Genomic DNA, 12712 nt, shown 5'->3' with positions numbered 1-12712 from the left:
AGAAAGCCTTTGACAGAGTTGAATGGCCTTATTTATTTAATGTTCTTGGGAAATTTAATTTTAATTTGACATTTATATCTTGGACTAAATTGTTATATTACTCCCCGGTAGCCTCGGTCTGTACAAATAATTATAGATCTCCTTTTTTTTGTCTTTTTTGTGGTACTAGGCAAGGTTGCCCTCTTAGTCCTTTACTATTTAATATTGCTCTTGAACCTTTAGCAATTGCTATCCGTGACTCGCCAAATATTGTTGGTATTACCCGTGGAAATGAAATACATAAACTATCATTATATGCAGATGATTTGTTGTTATATATCTCTAACCCGGAGAAGTCAATTCCTGCTATCTTAGGTCTGTTAGCTCAATTTAGTAACTTTTCTGGTTACAAATTGAATCTTAGTAAGAGTGAATTATTCCCTTTAAATAAGCATGTACCTATTTATGGACGTTTACCATTTAAATTGGTTACTGATTCATTTATATACTTAGGGATAACAATTACCAAAAAATATAAAGATTTATTTAAAGCTAATATTTTACCTTTAATTGATCAGATTAAACTTTTACTTACCAAATGGTCCCCAATCTCTTTGTCTTTGATTGGTCGGATTAATGCTATTAAGATGATCATTTTGCCTAAATTTTTGTATATATTTCAATCGGTTCCAATTTTTATCCCAAAATCTTTTTTTGATAACGTGGATTCAAAAATTTCCTCATATATTTGGCAGAATAAAAATCCTAGGTTTGGTAAAAGATATTTACAGAAATCCAAGAGGGAGAGGGGACTTGCCCTCCCAAATTTTAGATTCTATTATTGGGCAATTAATATTCGATATTTAAAATTTTGGCTACAAGATTTGGACGCATCTTTAAACCCTCATTGGGTAAATCTTGAATCTAATTCATTACAAGGGTTTTCCTTGGGTTCAGTTTTAGGAACTTTACTTCCTTTTACTTCTTTTAAATCATATAAACAAATGAATAACCCAATAGTTAAACATACTTTACGTATATGGTTTCAATTCTGAAGATTTTTTGGGTTTAATCAATTCATTCTAGCAAGTCCCATTATATCAAATTTTCTTTTTCAACCTTCCATGATGGATCAAGCTTACTTTGATTGGAAAACCAAAGGTATAATATCTTTTCACGATTTATTTTTGGATAACTGTTTTATGTCTTTTGATCAACTTTCTAATAAATATAACTTACACAGATCTCACTTTTTTAGATATTTACAGATTAGAAACTTTTTAATTACTGTCTCTCCTAATTTTCCACACCCATATCCAATGGACACTTTGGAAAAAATCTTAGACTTAAATCTTTCTCAGAAAGGTGTAATAGCAAGTGTATATAATATAATTATGAATTTATGTCCTGATGCCTCTAATAAAATTAAAGCTGACTGGGAAAGAGAACTTGAGATTAATATACCGACTGAAAAATGGGAAAAAATTCTTCAGTTGGTGAATTCATCCTCTGTATGTGCTAAGCATAGGTTGATACAGTTTAAAGTAGTTCACAGGGCTCATATGTCCAAAGATAAACTATCTCGTTATTACTCTTATATTAATCCAATATATGACAGATGCCAGTCTGAGATTGCTTCTTTAACTCACATGTTTTGGTCATGTCCCTTGTTGGAGAAATATTGGAAAGATATTTTTGATATTATTTCAACGGTCCTAAATCTAGACTTACAACCTCATCCAATTACTGCTATCTTTGGATTACCAATGATAGACTCAAATAATTTAACCTCTTCATCGCGAAGGATGATTGCATTTCTTACTTTAATAGCTAGAAGGTCCATCTTGTTGAATTGGAAAGAGATCAACCCTCCTACAGTATTTCATTGGTTTTCACAAACTATGGTGTGTCTGAATTTGGAGAAAATTAGAAGTGCAGTTTATGACCCTTCTATTAAGTTTGAAAAAATTTGGAGGCCATTTATTCAGCATTTTCATTTGATGTAATTTGATCATTTCCAAACTGGTTTTATTTCTCTGTACTGTTGTTGGAGGGGAGTGGAGGCGTCGATGCAGAGGTTTTCTTCTTTTCCATTTTTAAGTTGTTAGTTTTGCCCAAGTCTTTTAGTTTAGTTTAGTTTTTTTTTCTTTTGGGATGGGTTTTTTTTCCTTTTTTTTGTCTTTTTCCCTTTTTTTTTGCTTTATATTATCCGTGATCAGTTCTACATGTATGGGAGTTTTGGTAATTTCCACTATTTGGTTTTGCAATTACTCTTTTTTTAAATGTAACAATACATCTCATATTATTTGTATTATTGCTATGTTTTGTTTCTATATTTTGAAATTAATAAAAAGATTGAAAAAGAAAGAAAGTTTGTTAAATTGGAGTCTGGTATTGCAGGAAGGTGACTTAAAAATCAAACATGTGAAAGGTACTGACAATGTTATAGCTGATTAGTTATCCAGATGTTAAGATGAAAACTGTAACTATTTTTGCTTTGTAATCTGTTTTTTTTCCCCTGTGTTGTATAAAACCCTGTGACGGACATTTTAAAAAAATCGTCTTTGACAATTTTTTTTTCCCTGAGGAAGGGGAGTGTGAGGGGATCCTGGAGTGCCCCTATTAACTGTTTGGAGAGAGACATTTATCATTGATGGTGTTACGTACCCCGTAACTGGGTTGCCAAACCAGCAGAAATGGATCACTCAGTTGGAGTCTGGATTACTAGAACTAAGAAAGTTTTATTAAAGAAACAAGCAACACAGTACTCTAATCAAAAGGATAATGAATGCAACAGTTCAGCAATGATAAACATACATGTACACAGAATTCAGGATCAAACAAGCTCTATCGTTGTCTAGGGGCAAATGACCAGTTTCAAAGTGACACAAAGTTCAGTTCAATTTAGTTCAGTTCGCAGTAATCGTTGCCATGGCGATGGACGGGGGGGGGGAGAGGAGAGAGAGCAAAACGAATGAATATTCAACACAGCTTCCACACAGACCTTCGCAGTCAGCTTTCGTGCGAGCCCTTTGTGATGTCGTCTGAGGTCACCGACCGTGACCCCTCCATTTCCAGATACGACCGTTTCTCTGCGCTGAACCTAGCACCCAGGCAAGGGTGGACACACACCAGGTTCCCGCCGATTGTGCCTTTCCACCCTGTGCGTTTATGGCCCGGTACTTCCCACCGACTTGTGAGAGGCGCACCGCTTCCAGGGTCTCGTTACCTCGGGTGTCGTGTGTGTCCTGCCTTAGCGAACCTGTCCCTTTTTATCCTCCTGCTGGGGTATCGCCTGTCCATCACTTCAAACAGTTCAGGGTTCAAAGGGGGAGCCGCTCTAGACAGCTCTCTCTCCCGTCCCTTCATTACACATCTCCAAATGCTGCCCCATTGTTTTCCTTATCTCTCTCTCTCTCTCTCCCGAAGACAGGTGGCAGACCAACTGCTGATCACACAGGACAGCTAACATCTTATCTATGTGTATTCTTGTCACAATGGTTTGTTTGGAAAGGAGAGAGAGACAGAGTTATTTACCACTGATATGTTGCTTTTGAAAAGAGAGAGAGAGAGAGAGAGACGAAGATTAACGGTTGGACTGTCACTTTAAGGCATTGGAAGTAACTCTGGATTTTTACTGAGTTTGGAGTTAGAGACAGCATCGAGCAGCTCGAAAGTTGCTATGGTGACCGAAGGCAGTGTTAATTAATGGACACTCGATGTTATGATTTTCAACACATTGTTGATATTTCTTCAAGGACTTATTGCCGGCTTGTACTCCTTTACAGACAAAGGAGAGAGGGACTCTTTGAATGACAAGTGATGCTCAGCCTGGTGAGATAAATGGGAGGTCAGATGGTACAGACCTCGGGACAGAGGACACATGATCTGGAGCATTGTTGTGCCCGCAGAGAAAGTGGGTTTTGGAGGATCGATCAGGCGGATTGATCCAAATTGCTGTTCCAACAGTGAAGAAGGGGTTGACTGGTGGGGAGTTGTCGATGTGCCCACCCTCACCTGGGTGATAGCTCCACCACAGGAAGACCAGTCCCCCTTGTTAAAGTCACAGTCGGTGACTTGTAAAGGATTTCGGAGGACGACGAGAAGATCGACGGCATCAGCTCACCTGAAGACTCAACTCACTCTCTCTCCATCACTACTCAACTAAATACCACGAACTGAACTGAACCGAACTGTACTCAACATCGTAAGACTGTCCCCCCTAGACTTAACGAAGCTTGGTTTTCATACATACATATTCCACACTTACTTTTATATATAATCATTGCTAACCTGTTTGATTTATTTACATTTATATTACTGTATTGCATAGTTACTAATAAATATTATTAGTTGTTAGCAATATGAGACTCCAAAGTGTTTTCCATCTCTGCTGGTTTCTTAATCCCCGTCATGGGGTACATGACATAAAATATATAATGGAATTAATTATTATTCTTTGAGTTATTTTAAAATATTTTAGTTGCGTTTATATTCTCTTATTTACTCTGTGCTCAATATATATTCAATAAAATCAAAATCACTCCTTTTGCTTCTAGAAACTGTTGATTATGTTGTCATTTAGAATGTTTGAAAATGATCTTTGGACATCCAAATGGTCTTCTTGAATGATACTTCAAGACAGACTTCAAAAAAAGTTGAATTTAGCAGATCTATAGTATGTGGGAAGTTTTCTTCAAACTACTGTTCACTGAAAATGTTCCTTTGTGCACAAACCCCTGGCCTGACAGGAACTCTGGCAGAACAGTGTAAAACAGTGTTAATATGGTGAGTGATCCTCCGAAATCGCATGTAAATCTGATCTGGCAATTCAAGGGAAGAGAAACGGCACAGTAATTACCTCACCATGGCCGGGTTTATAGGATAACACCAATGTTTTAGATATTTCCATAACTACCACAAACCAAGTCCGTGGTATTTGTCATTTAAAAAGGAACTGTGCTGCAAGGACACGTTAATTGAGTTGGCAGCAGTTTCTGAAGAGATGGGAATTTAATCAAAATCTATTTGAATTCAAAACTTGTTCGAACAAGGACGGGCTAAATTTTCCACTGCCGTAATGCCAGTGGAAGCTCATACGCCCAATCTGTGTAACTCTGCTTGGCGGTATGTGGAAAATCGAACTGATTGTGTTCGCACTGCAGAATTTGTAAACTCCAGCAGTAAAAAGGGCGAGTTGTCATGGTTAAACTACCCTCTGTCCGTATAACCTTGACTGCAAACATGATGTCCATTTTCTCAAAGGATGTTGGACAAGTATATCAAGGTTGCTGGTGAACGCAGCTGAATTTCCAGCATCTGCAGAATTCCTGTTGTTTGGATAACTACAGGCATTTTTTTCTCTCTCTCTCTCTTTGATCTTGGGCACAACCAATTGTATTGAATACCGGGAGAAAATCTGAAAGGGTTTGCTGCGCAATCATGTTGTAAATTGAACTGAATTACTTTGTTGTAGTACATAAGTCTGACGACAACGAATTGCTTACACCAGTAAAGAATTGATGAATTAGGACTATTTTGCGGAAGTTCTTCCCTGTAGAGGGTAACTAATACTTGTAAAATACCCCCCTGTAATTATTCAGGACATAGATTGAAATTCGTATGTTTACCCGAAAAGACGCGAATGACTCTTGATTATTTTGTGCTCAGGTAATTCGGACCAACTACATTTAAAAAGCAGATGATCTTAATTCCACATTAAAATAATTATCTATGGGAAGTAAAAATTTCGATAATATTTAATATAAAATCCATCAAAGGCTGCACATAAACGCAGCCTGCCGAGTTCCTCCAGCATTTTGTATGTGTTGTTTTGAATTTCCAGCATCTACCGATTTTATCGTGTTTGCGACATAAATGCAGATTTATTTTTTGTTAGGTGGCGCATTGACGGAGCGCCTACTGAATCTGTACCCTCCTTTCCCCGCCCTATTCATTTTAAATACAGTATCTCAACTCATTCAACTGCACGACCCTGCAGAGGTAGTTGTTTGTCTGTCTCCCTGCGTAACTTGCCATGCGAAGTTTTATTTTCGGCTTGGACTTTTAATTTGTTATCTACTCCCGAAAGGACTTCGGTCGCTACCGCTGCTTTTGTTTGTTTTGTAACAAATGCAGTGAGGCAACAAAGTCTGGGGGACTATAAAAATCAGGAGGGAAGAACAACGCTATCTGCAGCCGCCACCACCCGTGGTTCTTGACAAGTTAGCCGACAATGGCAGACGTCGGTGTCTTGATTGCCAGCATCTTGGCTGCTCTTTCACTCGTGTGGTTCCTGCTGTTAAGGAGAAGGCAAGTACAGATATGTTAATCGTTTCTAGAACCTTGAGGCGAACTTTATAATAGTCAGGTTGCATTAAAATAAGATCGCAGAATTCTGATTTCTGAAAGATCTGTTCACGTTGCCTGATCCTTTTGACATTTATTCTATTTCCCCCCTTTTTAAAATTCTTTGTCTGTTTTCCCTTTGAAAGCCATTATGGATTCAATCGATCCGTGTTCCTGATATTGTTTTCTTTGGCCGATTCTCTGGTCTGCTTGTGCCAGTGTACAGAATTGTGTGGGAAAGGACTGGGGATCCAAACCTCACATTCAGGCTATCGGCGGGTTAGGAAGGCAGAGGGAGAGGCTGGGGGAGGTGGAACCGGGAAACACACACACACACACAAAAGACCATGGTGGTACTTAAGTGACAACAGTCACAATCCCTCCCGTATTAAGTGGTCTGGGAGATCCCCCAACCAAGTTTTTAGGAGTCTTCTTCCAAAGGTGATTCCAATTTAAAGATTAAAGATGCAGTTGCCAACTTTTAAATACGTTAGTGAATCTGTGAAATTCACCTAATATCAGCGAAGGTTTTTTTAAAAATATATATTTTCTGGATCTGGCTATTTATTTCCCATACCTAATTGTCATTGAGAAGCTAGCGGTGAGCCACCTACTGAAACCACCGCAATGCTCTAATGAAGGTGCTTATATTGCATTATTGAGTGAACCAGTTCATCTTAGTGACTGACTACTTGGAAGTGTGCGACTTGGAGGGGGAATCGTTCAGGTGGTAATGATCACCTGCAGTTGCTGTCTTTATCGTCAAAGTTGCTGATGAATGCAGCAGGCCAGGCAGCGTCTCTAGGAAGAGGCACAGTCGATGTTTCGGGCCGAGACCCTTCGTCAGGACTAACTGAAGGAAGAGCTAGTAAGAGCTAGTAATCACTTAGAGATGCTGCCTGGCCTGCTGCGTTCACCAGCAACTTTGATGTATGTTGCTTGAATTTCCAGCATCTGCAGAATTCCTCGTGTTTGCTGTCTTTATCCTGCTGGGCGGTATCCCAGATTAAAGTTAGGAGGAACTACTGGAATACCTTGGGTGAGTGACTACTGAGCATTTTGTAGATTTATATGTTTATCGAGATACAACGCGGAGTCGACCCTTCGAGCCACGCCGTCTAGCTACCCCCGATTTAACCCTAGGTTAATTATAGGATAATTTACAATTACCAATTAACCTACTAACCGGTACACCTTTAGACTGTGGGAAGGAACCAGACCACCCAGTGAAAACCCACGCATTCCATGAGGAAGACATGGAGACTTCTTACAGAGGACGTTCCAACTGAATTCTGAATTCTGACGCCCTGAGCTATTACACTACGGTAATACAGCTGGAAACTGCAGTCTCCAGTAGGGATAAGGCTGAGGTCATGGCCAAGTCATTTGTACTGATACACAGTTCAGAAAATTTGTCTGAAGAAGGGAGAAGAAGAAGGGAAAGAATAATGAGCCAACACCCAGGTGTGTTAAGCAGGAGGGAAGGAACAGATGATATAATTGATGATCCATTTACATTAGCAGAAATGGTGAGAGCAATAAAGAGATCGAGACCAACCTCCCCAGGGAAAGATCTGATATGCTCTGTGATGCTAAAAAATCTAGGAGAAGGAGCACTCTTGAAGTTGTTGCATTTTTATAACAGAGTGTGGGAGGAGGGAAGATTACCAAGTGCATGGGAAGAAGCAGTAGTAATTCCAATAAGGAAGCCTGGCAAGGATCTGTCAAAACCCACTAGCTACAGACCAATTGCATTAACATCAAGTATATGTAAGATAATGGAAAGGATGATAACAGAAAGGTTATCATATGAGCTTGAGGAAAGAGGAATGCTGGCAAGTTATCAGAGTGGTTTTAGAAAGGGAAGGAATTCCATGGACTCAGTGATTATGTTAGAGACTGAAATAAGGAAGGCCCAGGCAAATAGAGAGTCAGTAGTGGCCGTGTTCTTTGACATTGAAAAAGCTATGATATGATGTGGAAGGAAGGGTTATTAATTAAACTGCACAAGATGGGGGTTGGTGGGAGAGTTTTTAATTGGATTAAAGATTTTTTGTTTGGTAGAAAAATTCAAGTTCGGATTGGATCAGAATTATCAAAACAGTACATAGTGGAAAATGGCACACCTCAAGGTAGTGTGATTAGCCCATTACTTTTCATCATTATGATCAATGATGTCTTCACAAAGGTACCAGTGGATATAGGTAGGTCACTGTTTGCGGATGATGGGGCCTTGTGGAAAAGAGGCAGGAACATGGACCATATAATCGGGAAACTACAAGAAGCAATTGATGAAGTGGTGGAGTGGGGTTATGATTGGGGATGTAGATTTTCAGTAGACAAAACTCAATCTGTATTTTTTACCAGGAAAAGGGTTGAGGTAGGGGAGAAGTTAAGGATGTATGGGGTTGAATTAGAAAGGGTTGCATCATTTAAATTTCTGGGAGTTATATTTGATTCATGATTAACATGGGTAGACCATATCAGGAAAGTTGAGGAGAAATGTAAAAAAGTAATAAATGTGATGAGATGTTTGACTGGTAGGGAATGGGGAGCAAGTTGTTCAGCTTTGAAGAGAATGTATGTGGCTTTAGTAAGATCTGTATTGGATTATGGAAATATAGTATATGGGTCAGCAGCTAGGTCTCTTATAAGGAAACTGGATGTGATTCAGGCTCGGGCCTTGAGAGTGTGCAGTGGGGCTTTTAAAACGTCACCAGTGTCAGCCCTACAGGTAGAAATGGGAATAATGCCTTTGGAACTAAGGAGGATGCAACTGATGGCAAACTACTGGGCTAACTTGCAGGGGCACAATGATTCTCACCCTACTAAAGGAGTGTTGCAGGAGTGCTGGGAAAATGGGAGGTTTCAGAGGGATACCTTTAGTCGGGTAGGGAATGATATCGCAAAAGAATGTGGAGTATTTGATCTGAGGATAAGCCCTTCAGTAGTTTATCCGGTTGTAGCTCCATGTAAGCTTGTATGGCCTGACATAGACTGGCATTTGTTAGAGCTAAAAAGGAAAGAAAGATATAAAACAGATTTGGTAAATGCATTTAACTGTCATGTGATGGAAAAGTATAGTGATTATACTCACATTTATACGGATGGTGCGAAGGAACCTGCAACAGGAGTGACAGGGTTTGGCGTGGTCATACCAGCAAAAGAAATTGGAATCAACAGAAGAACATCTAATAAGTTAGGGGTGTTTACAGTGGAGATGCTGGCAGTGTTGGTTGCGTTGCAATGGGTGCAGAAAGCCAGACAAGTCAAAGCATTGATATGTTCAGATTCATCCTCAGTTCTAGCAAGTTTAAGGTCTTTTCACACAAACAGTCGGCAAGATGTACTTTATGAAGTCCTTCAGTTAGTTACAAGAATTGCAAATCAGGGAGGTCAGGTAAAATTTCTATGGGTTCCAGCACATGTAGGGGTGAAGGGGAATGAGAGGGTGGATGAGTTGGCAAAGAGGGCGTTAAAGAAAGAAAATGTGGAAATGCACATTAGTATCAGTAAAGCAGAGGTTAAGTGTGTAATCTGGGAAAAAGTCAACCAAATGTGGCAAGAAAGATGGGACAGGGAGGGGAAAGGGGGGCATTTATATCAAATACAAAAGAGTGTTGCAGTTACTAGGGTAGGTAATGGAAACAGGAGAGAGGAAATTGTGTGGACTAGGTTAAGGCTGGGGCATTGTGCATTAAACAAAACATTGAAAATGATAGGGAAACACCAGACAGGATTGTGTGAGGAATGTCAGGAAGAGGAGAACATGTAGTTTTGTATTGCAGGAAGTATGGGATACAGAGAGAGATGATGAGAAATAAATTAAGGGAGTTGGGGATGCAGGAATTCACATTAAAAGGGTTGCTGGGCATGGGTGAGAGAGCACAAGTCCGGGTATTTTTAGCGTTTTTAAGGGGTACAGGGGTTTTTTATAGAATATGACGAATAAACGGGAATAGGATACTAGGATGGTCAAAGATGGGAGGGTGAAGTGTAGGTGTGTGTGTGTGTGTGTGTATGTGTGAGAGATTGGGTGAAGGGATTTAGAATGTACGTCTAGTGCACATTCCGGAGCAGAGGGTGGCGGTAATGCACCATTAAGCTGGATGCCAACCGCCGTAAAACAAGATACAGACAGACAGGTAATACAGCTACTGTGGAGAGAATGGATACGTGGAGTGGTTCTCACAACACGCTGGAGGAACTCAGCAGGTCGGGCGGCATCCGTGCAAATGATCAGTCAACGTTTCCGGCCGGAACTCTTTGACAGGACTGAAGAGGGAGGGGGCAGGGGCCCCTATAAAGAAGGGGGGGGGGGAGGGGAGGGTGGGAAGGAGAAGGCCAGTATGTTCCAGGTGAAAAACCAGTAAAGGGAAAGATCAAGGGGTGGGGTTGGCGGTGGGGGAGGGGAGGCAGGGAGGTGATAGGCAGGAAAGGTGAAGAAGGAATAGGGGAAAGCACAATGGGTAGTAGAAGGAGGCGGAATCATGAGGGAGGTGATAGGCAGCTGGGGGAGGAGGCAGAGTGAAACTGTCATGGGGAAAGGGAGGGGGAGGGAATTACCGAAAGCTGGAAGTCGAGCACCTCCACCCCATCCGCCACAACAGGCTCTCCCAGTTGCCACCCACTTCAACTCTGCTTCACAATCCCATTTGGATATGTCCATACATTGCCTCCTCTACTGCCACGATGAGGCTAAACTCAGGTTGGAGGAGCAACACCTCATATACTGTCTGGGTAGTCTCCAACCCCTTGGTATGAACATTGAATTCTCCAACTTCCGGTAATTCCTTCCCCCTCCCTTCCCCCATCCCAGTTTCACTCTGCCCCCCCCCCAGCTGCCTATCACCTCCCTCATGGTTCCGCCTCCTTCTACTACCAATTGTGTTTTCCCCTATTCCTTCTTCACCTTTCCTGCCTTATCACCTCCCTGCTTCCCCTCTCCCACCCCTTTATCTTTCCCCTTACTGGTTTTTCACCTGGAACCTACCAGCCTTCTCCTTCCCACCCTCTCCCCACCTTCTTTATAGGGCCTCTGCCCCCTCCCTCTTCAGTCCTGACGGAGGGTTCTGGCCTGAAACGTTGACTGGTTGTTTCCACGGATGCTGCCTGACCTGCTGAGTTCCTCCAGCGTGTTGTGAGTGTTGCTTTGACCCCGGCATCTGCAGAGTATTTTGTGTTTATGTGGAGTGGTTGCTGGAGTGCCAGTCAAACAGGCTACTACCCCCAGATAGGGTGATGTTTCTAGAGAGTTGTTGCAGCGGCACTGCAGCCAACCAGATGCAGAGTTCATGGTGAGGCCAATGCTATTGAATGTCAATGGGTAAGTGGCTAGATTCTCAATTAATGGAGATGGCTGATGCCTGACATTTATGTGACTTATCAACCAGTGCCTAAGTGTTGTCTAACATGCAGGTGTGCTGAGAATTGCTTCCTATGGCGACAGTTGTGAACGGGATTAGACAATGTGCAATTCAGCAACAAACTGCCTGCTGATTGTCATTGATGAAACAGCTGAAGATGATTGAGCCCCAAGGAATTCCTGCATTGATGTTCTGGGGCTGAGATAATTAACTTACACCAACCACACTGTCTTCCTTTATGAGAAATATAACTGACCAATGTAGTTTTTTTCCCCCAGTGATGTCCATTTGTTTTTACTGTGGTATCACATTTAGCCCAATTGCCCCCTTGTTGACAAGGGGTATCACTCTGGTCCCATTTGTAGAATTCAGTTATTTGCTTTAATCTTATGCCTAGAATTCAATTCCTTGGTCCATGTTTAGGTCAGGAGCCAAGTGGTCCTGGTGAAAACGTAACCAAGCATTGATAAATTAGTGCTGTTCAGAAAGCTTTGTATTCTTTCTTCACTATGATAAGGATTCAAAATAGAACTGATCTGGTGAAAAGTAAATGGATTGGATTTATTCCGCATTTTGAGTGTGGCAATTTTGCACCCTGTTGGGAAGGTGCCAGTCATTGCAAATGTACTAGAATTGCTTGGCTAGAAGAATATCTAGTACTTCTAGCACATGTGGTACCAGCACAATAGCATGGGTCTTCAGGACTAGAGCTGGAACGTTGTTTGGTCCCATAACCTTTGTTGTATTAATACTGTCAGATGTTCCTTGATCTCAGCTGTAGTGAACTGAATTGGTCACAGGTTCTCTGATTATGGGATTTCAAGAGGAAATCCAGACCTCCATCTAAACTTCCACTACAAGTCACTTCTAACAAAATGAGCCTTTTTTACTGTGAATGGATCCTGCTCTTCATATTAGCTTATTAATTCTCCATCAGCATGCTCAACAAGATGTGGGAGTTAAGACATTGACATTGCATTTAGATGCTGCTGGGATTCAACATTGTTCAATCATCTGCA

At 41.0% G+C, this 12712-nt stretch overlaps 1 protein-coding gene across 1 annotated transcript in view; it reads left to right on the top strand.

The window, feature by feature from the left end:
* The first annotated feature begins 6214 nt into the window (after nucleotides 1-6214).
* LOC140195998 (cytochrome P450 7A1-like) overlaps nucleotides 6215-12712 on the top strand; it is a 44669-nt gene continuing 38171 nt past the window's right edge. The window contains exon 1 of the mRNA XM_072254688.1: nucleotides 6215-6291. Coding sequence (XP_072110789.1) covers nucleotides 6215-6291 — 77 coding nt within the window. The remainder of the gene's footprint in view (nucleotides 6292-12712) is intronic.

Source organism: Mobula birostris, chromosome 1 (assembly GCF_030028105.1).
Source record: "Mobula birostris isolate sMobBir1 chromosome 1, sMobBir1.hap1, whole genome shotgun sequence".
Classification (NCBI taxonomy): Eukaryota; Metazoa; Chordata; class Chondrichthyes; order Myliobatiformes; family Myliobatidae; genus Mobula; species Mobula birostris.
The sequence above is the reverse complement of the archived record's forward strand: the minus strand, read 5'-3'. Positions and strand labels throughout refer to the sequence as shown.